Consider the following 21,191-nt stretch of genomic DNA (forward strand, 5'->3'; position numbering starts at 1 on the left):
ACTTCGTAGGTGGTAATGTGACAGAAGGCACATCTATAAATTTAGTTCCATAATGAAGTTGAGTTTTAAATGGTAACAATAATGATAACAACAACAACAGGTATCTGTTGTATACTCACTGTACCAGGCACTGGTCTAGCACAGATTTCCCTACTGACTCCTCGCAGGAAGACTGGTTCTATTAGAACCTCCATTTGAAGACAGAGAAACCAAGGCAGAGATATCTAATGATCGCTCCCGCTAGTTAGGGCTGCAGTAGAGCCCACAGCCGCTGGCCCTGGGCACCAGCCTCTTCCCCACTGTGCTATATATACTACGTAGCCAGGAGGGGTCGCTCTTGTACTCATCAGTTCTTTCTGCAGAATGGAGGTCTGCCAGCAGTTAGTGTTGTTGAGACCCTGGGAATGAAGGTGGCTTTAGGTTGTTCCTGCCCTTTCCTAAAAACAGCAGGGGCTTTTGGGTCACATGCCTGAAGGGAGCTGTGCTTGGTGCTAATGGAAGTTTGGGGTCTCCCCATGAGGGACACATTTGCTACTAGTGCTATGTTGAGGAATCTTAATATTTTTCTTTTTTTTCTTTTCAGACTCTCCCAGGTGCCTCATGCTGACCTTGTCACAAAGGTAGATTTTGGGAATTATTGGTTTATTATTCCATGAGACTTAGTCCTGTTGGGGGTGTATGACGGAACTGGGTGGTTCATCAGCCCTGAGCCTGGCCCTGGCCCCGTGCCCATACCCTTACTGCCCAGTGGGGCCCTCAGGAGCAGAGCTCCGTTAAAAGGGAGTGTGTCATTAGCTAGTCCCTGCAGGCCCAAGGAAAGATGAGGACTCAAGGCCTCAGCCATTTTGTAAGCTGTCCTCTCTAGGACCAGGGAAGGAGTACATTTCTTGATCGGGAAAAGCTGGCAATGCTGTGTGGCTTTGGGCAAGTCTGTCTCCCTCTCTGGGCCTCAGGTGCTCAATCTGTAAAATAAGGAGGCTGACAATCCTGGTCCTGTTCCCACTCTTTGGGAGGTCTTTCTTGCAGCTCTGAATGCCTCTAAAAGCTAGGATGGAGGGGGGGGGTCCCCAGCAAATTCTCCCCAGGCCTCACTTCCATGGGCAGCAGAACCAGGGTCTGTCACAGTGTCCCCTTGCCCTCCTTGTGTGCTCGGGGAGGTAGGGCCTGCTGCTGACTGGCCTCTTTCCTTTCTGTCCTCCCCGCCCCACCAGTGACCCTCCTTTTGGCAAGAAGAGCTTTGAGCAGACCTTGACAGTGGAACTCTGTGGCACGGCAGGTGAGCCAGGGGCTCAGCTGTGGGGTGCCCTCGGGGGAGCTGGCACAATGGCCAGCAGCGAGTCCCCCACACTGAGCAGTCCTTCGAGCAGAGAGGGGTGCCCCTTTGAGCCCTCCCTGCCACTGTGACACAGGCTGCGCTGGTTCTTGATACACAATGAGGGTGTTATAAGGAGGAGAGTCAGGGGCCGGCTCAGTCATTCAGCTGCCATCTGGCCTATGAGCTGCTGTTGAGGTCAGAAAAGACAGAGCCACACGCCTTCCCCCGAAGGATCCCGCTGACCTATGTGGGAGACAGACTCACACTGTGATGAGTGCTGTTTTGTTTCCACTAGTTCCAAAGTATGTGTAATCGCTCCGGGAGCACAGGGGTGGGGCCCCAGGGGCAGGAGTGGGGCCTGGGCAGATTTGCAGGGCACCCAGGGCAGGGGTCATTTGAGCTGGGCTTGCAGGATGAATAGGAGTTGGAGAGACGAAGTAGGGGAAGGGCATCCCTGGCAGCAAATTCAGCACGAGCAAAGGCACAGAGAAGTGAAAGTACAGGTGCCCCTGAGGACTCCGGTACCTGGCGCTGTGACATGCAGAACTGGGGATTTAAGAAAGAACGGCCACAAAAGGCTGAGAGGAATGCCAGGCTGCTGAGGGGTGTGGTCTTGACCCCGCAGACTTCAGGAGCTCCAGAGAGGAAGTGGTCGGTGGCATTTCACCACGTTCCCTCTGGTGCGTGGGGGAGGATGGAGGCCAGAGTCCGATCAGGAGCTCTAGGGACACTGGCGTGGTCAAGTCCAGGTGGAAGGCAGCTGGGTAAAGAGCTAGGAGGTCTTGTTGATTGACTGGGTGTGGCACAGGAAGAGTTACCCTGGATGACCTAGAGGCTCTGGCTTTCATTGCCAGGCTATGGAACGGACGGCAAATGGATTTCATCACACATCAGCTACGAAAAATTGATGGTGGACTCGGAGGAGTCCCAGGCTATGTACAGGCTCAGCCACGAGTGCAGTGATTGATTAGTGATGCCTGCCATCCATTGGGTCTGGGGAGTGGGGTCACACTTTGCCTTCCCAAACTAAGGTTTCGGTGTCTCTTGGAGACGTGATCTGTCCCTGCCTCACATGTTTGTCCTCTTGCATGGGCAGGACTCACCCCACCCACCACGCCTCCATACAAGCCCACAGAGGAGGACCCCTTCAAGCCGGACATTAAGCACAGCCCAGGCAAAGACATAGCTCCCAGCCTCCCCACCCCGGAGGGCCTCCAGCTTGAGGCCGCCACAGGGGCAGCCCACAAGCTGCCAAAGAAGCACCCGGAGCGGAGTGAGCTCCTGTCCCACCTGCGGCACGCCACCGCCCAGCCAGCCTCCCAGCCTGGCCAGAAGCGCCCCTTCTCCTGTTCCTTCGGAGACCACGACTACTGCCAGGTGCTCAAGCCAGAGGGCGCCCTGCAGAGGAAGGTGCTGAGGTCCTGGGAGCCATCTGGGATCCACCTCGAGGACTGGCCCCAGCAAGGTGCCCTGCAGGCCGAGGCGCAGGCCTCTGGCAGGGTGGAAAACAGAAGCTGTGACGCAGGGGCGCCCCCCAAGGACAGTCTGCCGCTCAGAGACCACGAGATCCGCGCCAGCCTCACCAAGCACTTTGGGCTCCTGGAGAGCGCCCTGGAGGACGAAGACCTGGCCTCCTGCAAGAGCCCTGAATACGACACTGTTTTTGAGGACAGCAGCAGCAGCAGTGGCGAGAGCAGCTTCCTCCTGGAGGAGGAGGAGGAAGACAATGACGAGGACTCGGGGGTCAGCCCCCCTCGCTCTGACCACTGCCCCTACCAGAGCCCACCAAGCAAGGCCAACCGGCAGCTCTGCCTCCGCAGCCGCTCCAGCTCGGGCTCCTCATCCTGCCGCTCACGGTCACCAGCTGTCCGCAGGACCTTCAGGTATGGACAGGTGGCCTTCGGAGGGACGATGGGCAGCTGAGGACCCCAGTTCCCAGGGTGCCAGGGGAGGGAGGAGCCTTGGAGCTGGGCCTGCGTTTCCCTGTGTGTTCCCTGACCTGGGTGGGGGCCTGAAGGTGGCCTCCTGGGGGAATTGTGGGCAAGTCCTGGAAGTGAGCAAAGCCTGTGGACTGACCGTCAGGAGTGGCCCACCTCTCCTGGCCTCTGGGAAGGAAGAACGCCTACTTTCTGCCATTTGGGGCCTAATGTCTGAAGGGACTTACTTCTTACTCACCTATTTTCTGCTTATACGTTTGTGAAATAGATAGGTTTTTGTGGAGACAGACATACAGTCTATGTGACACTTACATGTAGAAGGAAAATGGGTATAATTCTGTCTTGTGTTCTGAGAAACACCTGGGTTTAAAGCAGCGATAAGGTTTATTCCCATTTCTTGGTACTGCTGAGTTGCACTGTAACTTTCCATAGTCAGCCGCCCCCCCTGTACTGCCCCCCCCCCAGCTCTTTTACCTTTGCGCAGGGATGATGCGATGGTGCGTCATGAGCCCATTAGCTCATCCCATCTTTGCTCACTGAACTGGGCTGCAGAGGGGGCTGGTCCAAACGTCAGTGGGAAGCTGGGCAGGAAGAATGGAGGTTTGGCATAGTTTGGTGAAGACAGGTTGCTTCTCTCCCTGATCTCAGCAACATAGACCCTCCTGGGGGAGGCCTGAGGTGGGTCTGTGCAGGTCCCAAACCCTGAGGTGCACCTGAGTGGCCACTAGATGGTGCCCTTGGGTTTAGAGCAATGCCGCTGAGTCACCTCCAGGGCGTGTTAACAAGGGACGGCTGGGCCCGACTCCCTGAGTGTCTAATTCTGCAGGTCTGGTAGGGGAAGTAAGGGGGGACGACGACGATGTTTAGATAATTTGCATTTCTAACAAGTTCCCTGGTGATAATGCCCAGAGTGTCCAGAGTGTGACTCTGAGAACCAGAATTAGGTAATAGAAAGATACCTTTTCTTAGAAAAATTCAGCTTTCTATTTACATAGAAACTGAACTGTTTGAAAATCGGATTAAAGCAAAGTCTCTTCCCCCAGTAAAATGTGCATAGACATCTAACTAGGCTTTCCATTTTAAGGGACTCCCCAGCTCTAGTGCTTAGAAGCCCAGAACTACGTTACTCAAAGTGAGTTCCCCAGTGATTTCTCTAAAAATCCTCCTATATAATAAGCCAGGATGCTCAGTCAGAACTGTCTTCTGCCAGACCTCCCTGAGCTCTCTTTCCATCTCTGTTCTCCGTTCCCCAGGGCTTGTGCTGTGAGCTAAATGACCGGCTCAGTGTTCACATTAAGCAGTTTCTCTGCAGCATTTCCCTGGAAGCCACTGAGGTTCTGTTTCTGTTGAAACCCTCCCCAGTGCCAGAGCTGAAGCTGCCCAGCCCCCTCCCCCTTGACAGGTCCAGGGATGTTGGAGTAGGGCCTGCATTCATGGGCTTGCTGGCAAAGCGTCGGGAGCCTCCAAATCCTCCATGACTTCTTTACCTCTTCCCTTTTCTGGGCCACGTTCCAGCCTGGCTTCTTCTGCTCACTGGAAATAGTTCATTGGCTAACCCAGTCCCTGCTTGGCTGCCTGGCAGAGCTCGGCACCGGTGAGCCTGATGAACTAGTCATCAGCCTTCTCCAGACCCATGTTTCTCTCCCTGTGCGTCCGCTACCAAAGCCCGATGACAGGGAAGCATTCTGAGCTGGTTGAACAACACAAAGCCTGAGCACCACTGTTCCTTCCAGGCGGTCTCAGGTCTTCAGGGGAAACTGCCAATTGGATGATGATACCGTTTCAGTCTGCAGGTCATGTCCCCTTCTCTTACCCTATTTGAGCTTCATGGGTGCACTTAGAGGGTGTCTGCTTCTTATCCCCACTCTACAGATGAGGAAGCTGACCTCTATCAAAGAGGTCGATAGAAATATAGAGCAAGCAGCTGTTGAGCAGTACCCGGGCTCAGCGTTTACGTGCATTTTCTGCATCGACCCCCACAAAGCACCGAGGAGGTGGATACCATTGGTTCTCCCTGTTTTACAGATGAACTGAAGCTGAGAGAGCTTAAGGACCTGGCCCAAGGTCACCCAGCAGGGAGGTGGTAAAGCCAAGATTCAAACACAGGCTGTTGGACTTGAGAGCCCTGCTCTCACCCTCCCTGCTGTGTCGCGTTCCCAGGGTGCAGACAGTAGCGGCAGAGCCAGCCTCAGGGCGCCTCGCGCACCAGGCTCTCTGGGGGAGAGGGCAGCGTGCAGACAGGCGGGAAGGCACGAGTGGGCGGCACCCATGCTCTGTGCATCTGGACTGAGTAGCCTGGTAGCTGGACTGGATGTGGGGCTGTCATGGCGGGAGCTGCTTCTGGACCAGGCACCATCCACTAGAGAGCAGTGGATCTAGATTCAGCAGACCTCCTTCCTCCTCTGGCTTCCTCATTTTCTCGTTTCGGCAGATCCCATACTGAACCTGAGCCTCGGGTTTTCATCTGGAAAATGGGGAACTAGAAGACCTCATCTTTTTTTGTTGTGTTCTCATCAGCCCAGATACGAGAGTGAAGGGAACGGGCCTTTCTATCGCTAAAGACGCAGACAGGCCAGGTTCAGAGGGTTATGATCAGCATCGCGGTGGTACTCAGAGATCTAGTCCCAAAAGGTGGCAGGGGGCAAGGGTCAGTGTTCAGCCCCACAGACGGCACTGGCTGTCACTGCCAAGGGAGGGTTCTAACAGTTCTGCCCTCATGAATGAGTTCCAGAGAGACACATCCCTGGCCGCCTGGAGCAGCTCCGTCCCCCGCCCCGTGTGGTCCCTCCCGAGAGTGAGTGCCTCTGCTTTGCTTGTTCACTGACAGATGTGAGAGCAGAGGGCCGTGTTCAGACGGAACACCAAGCGTCCGGCACGCCAGGAAGCGGCGGGAAAAGGCTATTGTAAGTGATCTGGGGCCCCGGAGCCCGGAGCAAATGGGAAGGAGCAGGGGCGTCAGGAAGGGCCGGGACTTCGTAGACCCGAAGCCCTTTGAGGCTGGCTGTGGCCTGCCGAAGATAACTATATCTCTCTCATCTTAACAAGTACAGGGGTGATCGAAAGGCATCAAAGGTGGCATCATGCAAAGTGCCGCAAGGGACTGGCTGAGTTGCATGCAGTTCGTAGTGATATCGGGCCCGGCACCAGGGCTCCACAGGGCCCTGGGGCAGGCCATGGGAAGGGAAGCAGAGCCTGGCAGACCGGGCCACACACCAGCCCCACCACCACCTTCTGTGTGACCTTGGGCAGGTGCCTCAGCTTCCCTGAACCTCAGTTTACTCATCTGTACACAGGGAGTTGGGCCTCATACTTTCTAAGGGTCCCTCAGCTTGATCAGGTCTAAGGGGCCAAGAAGGCCTGTCCCTTGCTCCCCACTCACCTCCCTAACCCTACCCCAGAGTGAACCCTACCAGCTGAACCGACTGCGAAGCCCCCACAGGGAAAGCTAATGAGGAAGCCATGGGGGCGGGTGCAGCCGGCCCCTCCATGTTACTAGACAGGAGGGAAGGGATAGGGAGACGGAAGCACAAAAGACAAAGGGACCCTCACTTGATTGCTTCCCCCATGACAGATGCTTCGGGGAAGAGGCAGGGGCGCATGTGGGGTGTGCCTGCCGCAGAGGTACAGAGCTGTCACAAGCAGGTGCTCAAAACCACAGGCTGTGCCTGGGGCTTCTTAGAATCCATATGTCACCATTCAGCAGTGGTGACATGGTTGGCACTGTCCTAGGCCCTAGACAACAACAACAAACAAGACAGATGAGGTCCCCATTCCCATGGTTGGGGCAGAGGGAGAGAGAGAGAGAGAGAGAGAGAGAGAGACAACAAACACAGAAACAAGAAATAAACACTATGCTTACAGATTGGGAGAAGTCCTGGGAAAGTCATCGCATCACGACTCAAATGTCTGACTGTTTTGACTGTCGGAGAGGATGTATTTACATGGTGGTCTGGGCAGCATCTCCAGGGAGCTGAGCCACAGGCAGGGAAGAGTGTGATGAGTCCCAGGAGCTGCAGGGAGGCTGGGAGGAGTGTCTGCGCTGGGCCTCACTGAGCTGTGTCCTGGTGTGGCATGCACAGTCCTCTTGCCTGTGGAATGAGTGGCTCTGGAATCGCTGGCCCTGACCCGAGAAAGCCTGTCCAAACCAGAACCCGTTGGTGTTGCCCATGGGAGCACAAGCTCGTGGGTTCCCAGGAACACGGCTGGAGTTTCTCCAACAGGTCAGGACAACTCTTCCGATAGCAGTGGCTCTAACTGGACGCAGTCGCAGATTAGCGAGGAGAGGAGGGGCTGTTCTAGGAGCCCTCTGGCGTGGCACAAGCTCACCTGAAGGGGACCTCAGTCACAGGGTCTACACACTGCCCTGGGAGAACCAAGGATAATGTTGACTCCAGTGGCCCTGTGTTCCCTGTCCATTGGCTTTCTTTTTTTAATATTTATTATATTGATTTTAGAGAGAGAAGAATGGAAAGAGAGAGAGAGAGAGAGAGAGAGAGAGAAAGAAAGGGAGGGGGACACCAAGCCATCAAGCTGTTCCTGTATGTGCCTTGACTGGGGATCGAACCAGCAACCTCTGTGCTTCAGAACGATGGTCCACCCAACCGAGTTACCTGGCCATGGCCCCACTGCTTTCCTCCCAGCCCATTCTGACTCCCTCTCTGACCTGGCTCCCAGGGCTTGCCCGCTACCCTTGCCTTTCCATCCCAATACCTCCCCACTATCAATAAAGTCTCAGGCTCAAAACAAACATGGAAGCTACTGAGGACGGAATCGTAGCAGTGGTGAGCCCCTCTGCTTTCTCCGCCCAGTCTCTGCTCGCTTCCTTCAAGGAAGCTGTTGCTTTCTTTAGGGGTCACTTCCTCATTTGGCACCCAGCAGCCCCCTGCTCCAGCAGGACAGTTTCTCTGGGATGGTGACTGTTGTTGTCCTCTCTCTCACTCCAGCCCCCGCTGGTGTCACTTGCTCAGCCAGGCATCATGGACTGGGGACCAGGAATCCATGGGAGCCTGTCACTAAGGGGGCCCAGGCAATGACTGGCTCCCTCTGTGTCCCCCTTCTCGAGCAGGGCGAAGGCCGAGTGGTGTATGTTCGAAACCTCTCCAGCGATATGAGCTCCCGCGAGCTGAAGAGGCGCTTCGAAGTGTTTGGCGAGATCGTGGAGTGCCAGGTGTTGATGAGAAGCAAGAGGTGAGTGGAGTCCAGCCCTGGCACAGGGTCAGGGTAGGGCAGGGCAGAGGTCCCCATCCAGGACTGGCCACATAGAAGATGCCGTAGAAGGCTTATGGAACAAATTTGACAAAGTCCCACAGCCTGGACCTGGAGAAGGACCACTAAGGATCCTGCAGCCCGAAAATAGCAGCGAACACGTGCTGGTGGTTTGCTAAGTACTAGTCAGTTTCCTTGCATTCTCTTAAACTTCCCAACACTGAGCCTATGATGCATGCACTCATTTTTTCCATGGCTGTTCTTTCTGGAGGCGACCAGGTAACTGAGCAGCTAGTTCGTGGCGATCAGATCTGCAGCCCCCGTGTCTGCTTCAGAGTCTCTGCCCTGCAGCCGGTGCAGGATGCAAACAGCCTGACATACATGGTTACAGACATACATGCAAGCCCCATGCTGCTCCTATCCTTCCATTGCTCTGCAGCAGCCACCCCGGACCTTCCATTCTCCTGGAAAGCCTGGGTTTTCCTCACTTACCTGTGGAAGCAGTGTTTGAGCTATCGGAGGCCCACAAGAATAGGTTGTACATAAATGCACGACTTAGATGTCAAAAACTTTGTCAGTTTTGAAATAATTCTAAAGTATCTCCTATTATATGTGCAAGCTAAGTTATTAAGGTTTTTAAATCCTAAATTAATAATTTTTAAAGTTTCAATGAGAAAATAGTGGCTGCATAAGAATCATTACACACCTCACGTCCATTAGGATGGTTACAGAAAATAATAAGTGTTGACAAGGATGTGGAGAAAAGGGAACCCTTATGCATTCTTGGTGGGAGTGTAAAATGATGCAGCCACTATGGAAATAGTATGGACTTTCCTAAGAAATTAGACTTAGAATTACCATATGATCCCACAATCCCACTTCTGGGTCTATACGCAAAAGAATGAAAAGCAAGATCTCAAAGAGGTATTTGTACACCCACATTCTTAGCACCATTATTCACAATGACCAAGATGTGGAAACAACCTGAGTGTCCATCCAGATAAATGTATAAAGAAAACATAGTATGTGCATATGGTGGAATATTATTCAATCTTAAAAGAAAGGAAATCCTGTCACATGCTTAACACTGTTGAACTGTGCACTTAAAAATAGTAAAGATGGTACATTTTATGTTATGTTTTTTACCACAGTTTAAAGAAATCATCATTATACAAGTGGAACTGTTTTAAGTTCTATGCAGTCTTCAGGATATCATATGGAGATAATCTGCAAAAGCAAAAGAGCAAATTAGTCTTGAAAGAGAAGGGTTAATTTGTTAATACTTTAAAAGTACTCACAAGTCCCAGCCATACTACCATTCTCAGACACATGTAAAGCAACAGAAGGGGTTTGACTGTGGCCTGGCTCAGAGCAGTGTCAAGAAATGGGGTTCAGTTGGGTGTTTATTAGGCACCTGCCATTGGTAAACTTGCTCTGAGTGGTAGGGAGGCTCTACATCGCCTCTGCTCTTGAGCCTGCATGGCAGGCCGGTATAGCCATCAGGATTCTTCTTCCTTCTTCCTCCTTCCTCTTCCTTCTCCTCTTCCTTCTCCTCTTCCTTCTCCTCCTGCTCCTCCCCTCCTACTCTTCCTCCCTCTCCTCCTCCTTCCCCTCCTCCTTCCCCTTCTTCCCCTTCCTCCTCCTTCCTCCTTCCTCCTTCCTCTTCCTCTTCTTCCTCCTCCTCCTTCTCCTTCTTCCTCCTCCTTCTTCTCCTCCTCCTCTTCTTTCTCCTTTCTTCCTCTTCCTCTTCCTCCTCCTCCTTCCTTCTCCCTCCTTCTTCCTCCTCCTTCCTTCTTCCTTCTTCTTCTTTTCTTCTTTTTCTTCATGGAGCTGAAGAGTCAGAGGCAGGGGTAGGACTGACTTTAGGCTCCCGAGTGTTGGGGTTTTGGCATCCTTCTCTGACAGGCTTCCCTCCTGGGGGCAAAGTGGCTGCTTCTACCTCCAGGTTTATCTCCTCCCAGTGGTAGCAGGAGCCTCCTCACAGGTTCCAGCAAAGACCTGGGATGGATTCTCTGGGGTTCCACTTTGAGCGACAGGCTTATCTTTGAACAAATCACAGTGTCCAGGGAGGTCACACTCATGTAACCTACCCTGGTGCCCGGAGCCCTGTTGTCTGAAACGGGAGAGGGGGTGCTAGGCAGGCAGACGTACCAGGATGAGAGGTGGAGAGGACACCAGTGATAGTGGGGAGGGGGAGGCCACATTAGCAGCCGAGGAAGTGGTGGCTGAGACTGACTTTGAAGGATGGGGCCATAGGCATGGCAAAGCCCACAAAATGGAAATCACGCGGGAATTGGGCGTGTGAAGAGCATCAGCCTTCATGCTGAAAGGCCTGATTTCGGATTCCCAGTACTGGTACTGCCACCCACCTTTGGGCAAACTGACCTCCATGGAGCCGGTTTCCTCATCCCTGAGGTGGAGATGAGAGCAGCACCCACTCACAGGTGGTCTGAAGAGGGTGGGGTGATGTGTGACAGCCAGCACTGCAGACACTCAGTAAAGCACTTGCTCTTACTATTGTTACATTGCAGAGGTCAGCTTAGCCATTGTCCTCATCTCTGTTTGGGGGCGGGGAGGGTCATGCGACATGATTACAGAATCATCGGCTTTCTGGTCCTCATCTAGTCATGGGTGGTCTGACAGTGTCAACCAAGCTGGCCCAGTGACGTAGTCCCCTTGTCCTCTCCCCACAGAGCCGAGAAGTATGGCTTCATCACCTACCGGTGTTCTGAGCACGCCGCCCTCTCGCTGCGGAACGGCGCGGCCCTGCGGAAGCACGATGAGCCCTCGTTCCAGCTGAGCTACGGAGGACTCCGCCACTTCTGCTGGCCCAGGTACACTGACTACGGTACGTACACAGGCCCTGCCCCTTTCCTGTGAGACCCGAAGCATGAGGGGCGGGCTGTGACCTCCTCGAGTGAAACCCAGACCTGATTGCTATAACTTTGCAACCACGCTGCCTAGAGGCTGCCGTCTTGCTTAAGGTACCAAGGTCTGGTACCAGAAGGGGAGAGTCAAGTCTCCGTGGCCTCTTGGAAGGCCCAAACGTGTGTTCATAGCCAGGGGCAGAACCATGACTACTATTTTTTTTACCTCACCAGGCCAGTGGCTGCCCTGACCCCTTGAGGGGCATTCCATGGTTGCCCTAATAGGCAGCAGCCCTGTCCATTAAAGGGGCCACAGTGAAATGGTATTGTTGCCATGCCCTGACCAATTGGGGACAAGCTGGTGAAGAAAGACAGAGAAGTACAATTTAGGAGAGAATTTTTTGTAGGTGGGAGTCCGATGCAGGCTCCGCAGTGCAGCGCTGAGTGTCAGGGGACCCAGGAGGGTACCAGGCCAGGGCACGCCCCACCTGGCTGCAGGTCCTCTTCAGGGACCCCGATCCACAGCTAGACAGTGAGGGAGGGCATCCTACTTTTGTGGCATGCCTTAGGTGACATCCACAACAGTTTGCTAACGGGCTCGAGGCTCTGAGGGAAAGAAGAATTATAGGATAAAGAGCTCTGGAGTGCTCTAGATCAGCTCCCCCCCCCCAAGTTCTGCCAATGGCAGCCAAGGCCCTGAGACATTGGCTACGTAGCAGAGATGTCACAGCCGATGCTTGCTGTCCAGTGCTCTCTGAGGCCTTGGGCCACGTGTGCTCTGTTGTGGCAGATTTTCTGATCGCCTGGTCTTTCTGAGTTGCTCACCGCCTTCCCCACTCACCGAGTCCTCCACCCCCTGCCTAGATTCCAGTTCAGAAGAGGCCCTCCCCGCACCAGTGAAAAACAAGTATGAAGCCATGGATTTTGACAGCTTACTGAAGGAGGCCCAGCAGAGCCTGCATTGATCACAGCCTTAACCTTCGAGGAATACCTCAATACCTCAGACAAGGCCCTTTCCAAATGTTTACGTTTTCAAAGAAAAGTATATGAGGAGGAGAGAGAGAGCACGCATGAGCGAACACACGAGAGAGCAAGTGAGAGAGAAAGAGAGAGAGAGAGAGAGACTTGAAACTGCGGTCCTTTTAAAAAAAATCAATGTTTACATTGAACAAAGCTGCTTCTGTCTGTGAGTTTCCCTGGTGTTGATGTTCCACTGCCACGTTAGCCTCCTTGCTTCCGACGGGTTGTCCCGGGTACGTCTCCAAGGGCCGGGTCGGTCCCCACTTCCCCTTCCTTCCCGACCGATTTCCCCTCGTAGACGTGCGGCCGTGTTCACCATAACATTTCTTGTCCGTAGTGTGTGATGATGAAATTGTTAACTTGTGAATAGAATCAGGATTATAAACTCATTTTTAATTGAAGAAAACAAAAAAGAAGTATATCCTTAAAATAATCTATTTATGGCTCAGATGTACTGTGCCTGGGGTTATTGTATTGCTTCCTTGATTTTTTTAACTATGCACTGTTGTGAGGTGTTTGCCACTGAGCCGCTCTGCTCCCTTTGCCAGAATGCTCCAGAGATGCTGGGTGGCCGGGGAGGTGCGGCCACAGCGAAATGCAGTGAAGAGATGTTACTGGGCCCTTCCTGCCAAGTCCTGCCCCATCTCTCATTGAGCTTGTTTGGGTCCGATTACAATCAGAGCCCTCGTCTGGTGCCCAGCTCATACCTAAGAGTTTCTGTCTGCCCATGAGTCAGTCCTCAGATCCTCATGAGGAGGGCAGGTGAGCTAGCTGCCTTCCAGGTGAGGCAGGCAGTTCCCCGACAGGTGAAATGACTTGCCCGAGGTACCAAAGCCAATGGGAGGGCAGAGCAGTGACCCCGCCCAGGCCTCCTGATCCTGGTCCCATGCTCCTGCAGTTGCTGGGGCGAAGATGCAACATTTCAGGGCTGGTAGAGGTAAGTTCAGCTAAACCGGGCGACTGACTAGAAATCTGCAGGCCCATGATGGGAGTTATCTCAACAGCGGATTCGCCAGCATTCGGTGAGTTCAAGCTCTGGCATGCATTTTGATCCAAGGGGTCCTGTGGTTTGCTTACACCTGTGGACATGCCATCAGAGCTTCAGGGACACATTTGGGGTGTCATGGACAGGTAATCTGGGAGCAGTCATCCTTTTTGGGCCAGTCACCGGCCCATCTTACTCCCTTCAGCTTGGCTTTCCCTTTCCTCATCTGTCAAGTTGTTTGGGTGTCACAGGACGGGGGAGCAGGAAGAGGATGTGAGGGTGGGGGACGGATAAAACCATCTCCAAGCTCCTTTTTGACTTACTTACTTTAAAATTTGTGTTCTTGAGTGATGTCAAAGCCATGTTCGGCTTGGATGTTCTGCAGCAGCCTTAGGGCCAGCTGTGAGGGAGGGCATGGCCAGGCAGGGTATGTGCACGTGGCTTCTGCTCCAGAAAGCAGCTCCCACTCCATCTCTTTCAAACGTTAGTGTTCCTTGGTAAATTTTTGTATTTAAAAAGAAAAGAAAAAAGGCCCTGTTGCTTTAACAAAGTTTTTTAAGTTGACTCATTAAATTTAACAAGCTATGGTAATCTATTGCTAATGCCAGGCCTAGTCCTTTTATAATTGATTTTTTTTAAAAAGATTTTCAAATACTTTAGTAGGTAAACTGAGTCATTGAGCTTGTCCTGGGTGGTGAGCATATTCCAAGCCCACTAAGAAGGCTGGAGGTGACAGGCATTAGAAGGAATAGGGAATTTGAGCTCCTGTGTGTCACAGTCAGTTGACCTCTCTGGGCCCATTTGTTTTTCTGTGAAATAGACCAGGGGAGAATTAGGCAAGTTGATCTTCAAGGTCCCTGCCAACCCTAATAGTCTTAGCTTCTGCTAAGGCAGTGTCTAGCTCAAGACGGCAAATACACAGCATATGCACCACTACAGCCATATCCTCAGCCAGTGGCAGACATAACTAATTGACCACAGCACTTGTGTTCTTTGAGCCTGGTCATGCTATTCAAATCCTCATCACAGTGTGCTGGGCAGACATTATTAATTGATCAGAGTTGAACCTATTTGACACCTTGGTCTTATCTTCTAAAGGTTTCCATCACACATTAATATGGTGGCTGGGTTTCGTGTTGGCCCATTTCTTTCATGTCCTGATCTGTGAGAGGCAGTTTCCCTAAAGCCATTCCTTGGCACAGGAGTCCCGATATAATGACACACAATCCCATTTGGGGTGGGGGTGGAAAGTGGAATAGTGGACAGGATCATGTTTGAGGGAGGCAGGTTTTATGAGGATAGACCAAAAAAGGGGGACTTTCCACAGCACAGACCTGAACATTCTGAATTCCTTTTATAGCTATTCACTGCCTAGCACACAGTAGGCACACAATAAATGGTTATGGAATGGAATTTGAATTTGTCTGCTCCCTCCCCTGAGTCCTCACTTGCACCAAGGAGTAACTTGAGATTTCACCTGTGGAAGCCAGCGGGAAAGAACTCAAACATTCAGAATTGGTCAAGATCATCTCTAATTCCCTCCTATTGGCTTCCACCTCAACTACACTAGGCCAGAGATTCTACCATGAACAGGTGGTACTCTAGGGCAGTGGTCCTCAACCTTTTTTGGGCCACAGACCAGTTTAATGTCAGAAAATATTTTCATGGACCGGCCTTTAGGGTAGGATGGATAAATGTATCATGTGACCGAGACAAGCATCAAGAGTGAGTCTTAGACGGATGTAACAGAGGGAATCTGGTCATTTTTTAAAAATAAAACATCATTCAGACTTAAATATAAATAAAGCAGAAATAATGTAAGTTATTTATTCTTTCTCTGCGGACCAGTACCAAATGGCCCACGGACCGGTACCGGTCTGCGGCCCGGGGGTTTGGGGACCACTGCTCTAGGGTACAGAAATGCAGTTTTTTAGTGAAGAACACAGTCTCTCCCCTCTTCGGGGTCAGCTAAGCTGTCCTTTCACTTTGGATAATACCGGGCTCTTGAAGTTCCTTGAACTTGTCCTTGAGTAGAGCAGAGGTCTGAGCATGGCAGTAGGGTGTGAGGTGCCTAAGGTCAGAACTGGGGCCGCTGATGGGAGAGGATGCCTGCCAGGGACATCCAGCGGTTCCTGCTCACTGTCCAGTCTGGACATAAAAGGCTACAGGTCCTGAAGTGGACTGACCCCGCAGACCACCTCTGTCCAGAAGACTCATTCGGTGCTGTGTACTATTTACCAGGGAGACTCCAAGGTCTCTCCAGGAGAACTAGTCAATCTTGGTCTCTTGCCCACCAACTTAAGGAGTAACTCAGAGGGAGCAGCTGCCGTTGGCAACCATCTCGCTGTAGCTCTGTCCTAGTGTTTGCTCTCGATGATGTTTACACGTGATTGCCATAAAGCTTACTATAGACTGTGTCGGTAGACGCCCACACAGGGCAGGTTGTGCTGTCCATCTCTGTGCCGTGTTGGTGTTTTCCCAAAAATGTTCAATCCTGCCGCTAAGTGGAATTCTTCCATCTCCTTCCTCAGTCGGTACAAGGCTGAATCAGAATCCTCATTCTCGGGGGCTCTGGTTACCGAAGGAAAATGCATCAAAGAGGTAAAGAATATGAGTGGATGGAGTGTAGCTAAGGCCCCCACCCCGTGACCCCCTCACACCTTGTACTCCCAACCAGAAAACTGCTTGGAGTCAAAACGCCCCATTCGTGTGTCTGCATCTACCGGGAGATCTGGCCACATTGCATGTGGGATGTGCTCAGGAGAGAGGCGGGGCTTCAGGGGCTTTGGGGGTGGGAGGAGGAAGGGAGGGATGCTCTGAGCTCAAAGATTCAGTATCCAAGTCCTGATGTGAGAAGAGCTGATGCAGTAAAAAGCTTTCATCACCTAAAGCATATGCTCGTTGATGTCCTGAGAGCGATTTCTTATAGGCATGTGCAATATGCATGCCCAGGCTGCTGTGCAGGTGGGGAGTGGAGGGAGCAGGGAAGACACTGACAGCAAGATTCTTATGCCTGGACAGGTCAGAACCCATCCCAGGCCTCAGGCCTAGTTGACATCACAGCTGAGCCTGCAGCTTGAGGATGGGTCATCCCAACAGTGACGTGGAAGGCACCCTAGTGGATCTGCTGATCTGATTCATTTGATGTCAAAACTTCAGTACTTTTCTTAGCATTTGAGATTTAGCAGTCACCCTCAGATAGGATCAAGGAAGGAAATGGGATGGACAGTAGCAAATAAAGGGAACCTAATGGTTTCATTGGCCAAAGAAGAGGGACCCCCTCACCCCTTCCCCATTGGGGCAGAAGGAAACCACTTAGTACTTACGTGCAATATGTTTAAGCTGGTCCCCATGTCCCTGAGGCATTTGCACACACCAGCCGGCTCCAGGGCTGTTTGCCAAGTCCAGAGGTACAGGGTAAATAGAGGGAGAGCTTGGGAGCTGGGAAGCCCACGTGCCAGGGATGCCCTTGGCCCCAAACAGACACAGGTATGGGGCAGAGCCCTTGAGAGCCTTCTGTGTGACACCCAGAAAGCAGGCAGAGGCTGACTTTGCGTCGAACCAGTAAAAGCACTTTGAGGGAAACCGCAGTACTTCCGTCTGGCTCCATGTGTCTGCACTGGCAAATATGGGTCACGTCTCGCTGTGAGAGGTACTCTCCTAGGGATTGGGATAGGGTGTTGGGAAGGGGCTGGTGTGAGGGAGGAGAGAACGGAGATGCCTTCTAAGACAGCAGCAGGAGAGTCAATCCTAGGGCCCTTTGCTGGCCTCTCTGTTGGAGGTCCTAGAAATGGAACAGCGAGTTTAGATCTTGGTACCTAATTTTTACTAATAAAAAAAAAAAAATTAAAACAGCCCAGCTGATTGAAATGGATGTACAGAACAAGTAACTTAACCATAAGCCATCTCAGAGTGAGAAAGGCGATGTTTCTTCCCTGCTGTGTGATCCTGGGCCTCCGTTTCTTCCTCTAGCAAATAAGAATATCGGGAGTCCCTTTCACCTCTGATAGGTTCAGATTCCCTTCGCTGGTTGTGCCCAGCTCATGACCAGGGTGAAATTCTCTGCAAGGTCACTAACCAGCAGCAGGTTCAAACCTACACGGTCCTGGCAGAGCTACCTGAGACCAGATGGCCAGCTCCCCAGGACAGATCTAAGCCATAGTTTCTAGTGGGGATGGTGAGCAGTTCAACCCCAGCTTGGCTAGGTGGCGATATCGAGTCTCACAACAGCCTTGTCGTCATCCCCACAAACAGCTCTTAACCTCGGTGTTCTGACCATGTGGCTGTTTTCTCTCTTGCTCTCAGACAATACTAGCAATACCCCCCCCCCCCTAAAAAAAGCTTAACTTAGACACTTGTCACACATTTCTTTCAAATGATTGTAAAACACAGGGGACAACAGGAGGCCTCGATCAGACTGTCTGTGTGTAGGGCAGCTTTTGTTTTTGGTTTCTTCAATGGTATTGCAGCAGTGACTGAAGCTTCTTCGTGGTTTGGGGGCAGGGGAACAGACACTAGATAATTCTGTTTCATCAGAATGCCTAGCACATCTGGAAGCTGCTCAGAAACCCAATTGCCCGAATTAGGGGCTTGGAAAATACGATTTTGTAGGTGGTTAGTCCCTGGGCTGTGAAACAGCACCTTAACGAGATGAGATGTTTATATAGCTATAACCCCCTCTGTGCTGTATTTTTTTTTATCAAAGGATCCTTCAAGGAAGCCTAATAAAGCCTCCTTTCCCACTTTGCTGGCCTTGCTCTGGGTGACTTTTGAAGGGATTGGTTCGCTTTCACTTCAGCACTTTGCCTTATCAACGTCTGGTCGCCATCTAGTGGCCAAAGACTGCATCCACCAGCTACCCAGATGGAAGGCAAATAAATCCTTTCGGCCACCTTGCTGTCCAACACCCCTACTTGGGCAATGAAATGTAATGTTATGGGTGAACTGTCTATAATATTGAGAGCTTAGTGAACACTCAGGAGAATTAAGAAGCAACCACGTAGACGCACATAGACTGAGGAGGTCACTAGCTCTCCTGTGGGTGTAGGTCGTAGGAAATAGGAGTGGACCCTGTGTCCAGGTGCCAGGAGGGGTTTACTGTAATTGCAATACTGGCAGTCCCAGCTGCTGACCTTCTTAAGTGAACCTCTGCTAGGTGGCCCATACTGTACCCTCGGGACAGGCAAAGAAGTTGGGTGTCAGGATTCTGGGGGGTGGGGGAGCTGGCCATGGCCTTTGATAGGGTCCACCGAATAGCCAAACAGGTTATATTTTGTTGCTGTTGTTCTTAGTTTGGTTTTGTTTCTATATTTTGTATTTAAAAATCTCGTCAAGTGTTTTTGTGTTAGGAATAAAAGTCATAAACTCTTCCCAACCAGGTTTCTCGAGGGATGTTCCGATTCCATTGGAAACAGGTTGGAAATCTCAAGGGGCGCATGGTCAGGGTGGTCAGTGGAACAGGGGAGTGGACCACTTGGATCTCCCGATGGTTTCTGGGAAAGATGACCATCCGGAAGTCCAGCTCAGTGCAATCTGCACATCTGCTCCGAAAGTTCACCCCCCCTCACTTCCTTGTGCCATGGTATTAGCGTGGGCTGCGGCACCTGCCTCTTCTAGACGCAGCTGCTGATGTTGAAACCAATGTAAGGTCTCTCTCCCCAGCCCCAGGTTTCTAAAGAGAGGGTATTTGTAGTTAGCCTTAATTGACTGGGTGAGGTGGTCCCTGTGGTCCCTTTCAGCATTTCCAAATCTTGGACTCAAAATCCTCTTCTCTTGGTGTGACTATGCAGCCTAGAGAATTCCGAGCAATAGGAAACCAGGGCGTTCCCTGGCTCTGTGACAGGGTCAACCCAGGGAATGGCTGACCTTGTGAGGTTTGGGCATCCCCAGGGGTTCTCCATAGGGGGCATTATTTATTAGGAAGCTCAACAAGGTAACTACAGCCTGGGGTGCGTGAATGTAAGGTTGTGTGTGTGTGTGTGTGTGTGTGTGTGTGTGTGTGTGTGTGCGCGCGCGTGTGTGTGTGCGCGCACCTGCACCTGCATGCCTATCTGCGTTTGTGTATGTGTGGAATTTCATTGATGCATTTCTTGAGAAAGGTGCAAGAATTTCACCTACACACAGAGGGACACATCGCTTTGTTATTTATAATAGAAAGCTAAATTTTAATTTTTTTAAAGGACACTGCTAATGATTGGAAATCGAGTTTTTAGTTTTGCTATTTTTTTTAATTGGTAGAGGATTTTTATATATTTTTTTTCCATTTTGTTGGGTTGTGTCCTTATTTATATAAATAAATACTTTATCTGTCAGAGGCAAGGAAGAAAAGCTTCCTTGCTTTTAATTATTGTGGTTGTCATTGTCCCTATTTAATTTCTGGTGTGATTTATCTGTCTTCCCTTCTAAATGAGAAAATGTTTTCCTGTATTTGTACATTGTCAGATTCTATAGTTTCATAGATAATTTAACCAAATGGCTCTATGTATTATTATTCTGTGAGTATAAAGTCCTATTTTAACGTCTGTAAATACTTCAGAAACTGGCTTCTTTTCTCAGACTCCCACTGTGGAGCTATTGTTTACATCACAAGAACTGTAGAATCTCTATGCTCATGTACTGTAAATAGTGAAGTGATCTGCTTATAAATAAACTTAGCAAATACACTATGGAGATTAAAAAGAAAATACCACCCACACCCTGCCCAGGTGTGTCTTTCTTTATTGGCCCTGCATGCTCGTTTGAGGGACCGGGCAAAGGATGCTGGTTTTGGTGTAGCCTTCGCAGAAAAGACCCTTGGTCAAGGTGTGGCCGCCACCCATCCAGGGTTTTCTGAGCTCCCTTTTTCTTCCTTCGCAGCACTTTCCGTGGATCATATTGAATCATTCAGACTTGCTCCCCCACCCCCACCGTAACAGATGTCCCATGCCTGGCTATGGCCATGACTTTTCTAAAGCTATCCCACTTTCTGAACAAGTACACCCTTGTTTCAGCATGTCCAGTTTTTCACATGAGCACACAAAATGAATGTGCTGAATGAGGTATTTTGACATTGTGGTTTCGGGCAGGAATACTCACCAGTTGACAACTCTGGAGCAATTTCAGCTCAGAGGAGCGGAGGACAGAATTGAATTGTGCGCCATATTTCCTCCCTTGGGTGTGTGCCTATTTCCTCTGTTTCAAAGCGCTCTTGGATTTAGCCTTTATTTTGCCCGATAGCTGCTTTAATGTTGGTATGTATATTTTTTTCATGTTAGTATTTTTTTAAGTACTGGCCGAGTGCATGGTACCCATAGGCCCCTGGAGGGTTGAAACATTGAGGGGGGGGGAATGATACACAAACAAGAACGTGTATGATAAGCCATTCCATTTTGTGTTAGGTGCAAACTATCCTCAAGTTGATGCTTATTACCTACCGAAATAGTTTGTCATTGTTCAGGTGATTTATTCTAGCAACCTGGAAATTGTTTGGATTACTTTGGTTGGGAAGGAATGCATGGTGATTTTCCCCTTTTAATGAATGGGGGGTTTGCATTTAATGGCAGTGTTCCCCAGCATGAATTAGAGTCATTAGAGAGGTCACCCATGTGATTGATCAGTCAGTAACTGTCACCCCCTTATTAGATGCTAACCTCCAGGAGAACAGAGTGTTTCTCCTTTCATTGCAGAGCACCTAGCTCCATTAACCAAGAATTCATGAATGGGCAAGTAAGAGGCTCCTATCCATGACCTGTTGACTACACGTAGCTAGGGAGGCATCCAAACCACAAAGTCCTAGGAATAATCCTTTCAAAGGTGCAGTCAATGGTGCAAGGAAAGAACGGAAGATTTGGAGCCTCAAGACCTGTGTTTGAGACCCAGCTCTG

General features: G+C 51.0%; 1 protein-coding gene across 2 annotated transcripts in view; it reads left to right on the forward strand.

Moving 5' to 3' along the window:
* Positions 1-20,017, forward strand: part of PPARGC1B (PPARG coactivator 1 beta) — a 110,121-nt gene extending 90,104 nt beyond the window's left edge. For both annotated transcript variants that reach the window (XM_066344083.1, XM_066344084.1), the window contains 7 exons: positions 584-620; positions 1,212-1,276; positions 2,412-3,198; positions 6,080-6,155; positions 8,318-8,439; positions 11,151-11,305; positions 12,189-20,017. In XM_066344083.1, the coding sequence (XP_066200180.1) occupies positions 584-620; positions 1,212-1,276; positions 2,412-3,198; positions 6,080-6,155; positions 8,318-8,439; positions 11,151-11,305; positions 12,189-12,289 (1,343 nt within the window). In that variant the 3' untranslated portion in view covers positions 12,290-20,017. The remainder of the gene's footprint in view (positions 1-583; positions 621-1,211; positions 1,277-2,411; positions 3,199-6,079; positions 6,156-8,317; positions 8,440-11,150; positions 11,306-12,188) is intronic.
* The last annotated feature ends 1,174 nt before the right edge of the window (positions 20,018-21,191 follow it).

Source organism: Saccopteryx leptura, chromosome 6, assembly GCF_036850995.1.
Source record: "Saccopteryx leptura isolate mSacLep1 chromosome 6, mSacLep1_pri_phased_curated, whole genome shotgun sequence".
NCBI classification, from domain to species: domain Eukaryota; kingdom Metazoa; phylum Chordata; class Mammalia; order Chiroptera; family Emballonuridae; genus Saccopteryx; species Saccopteryx leptura.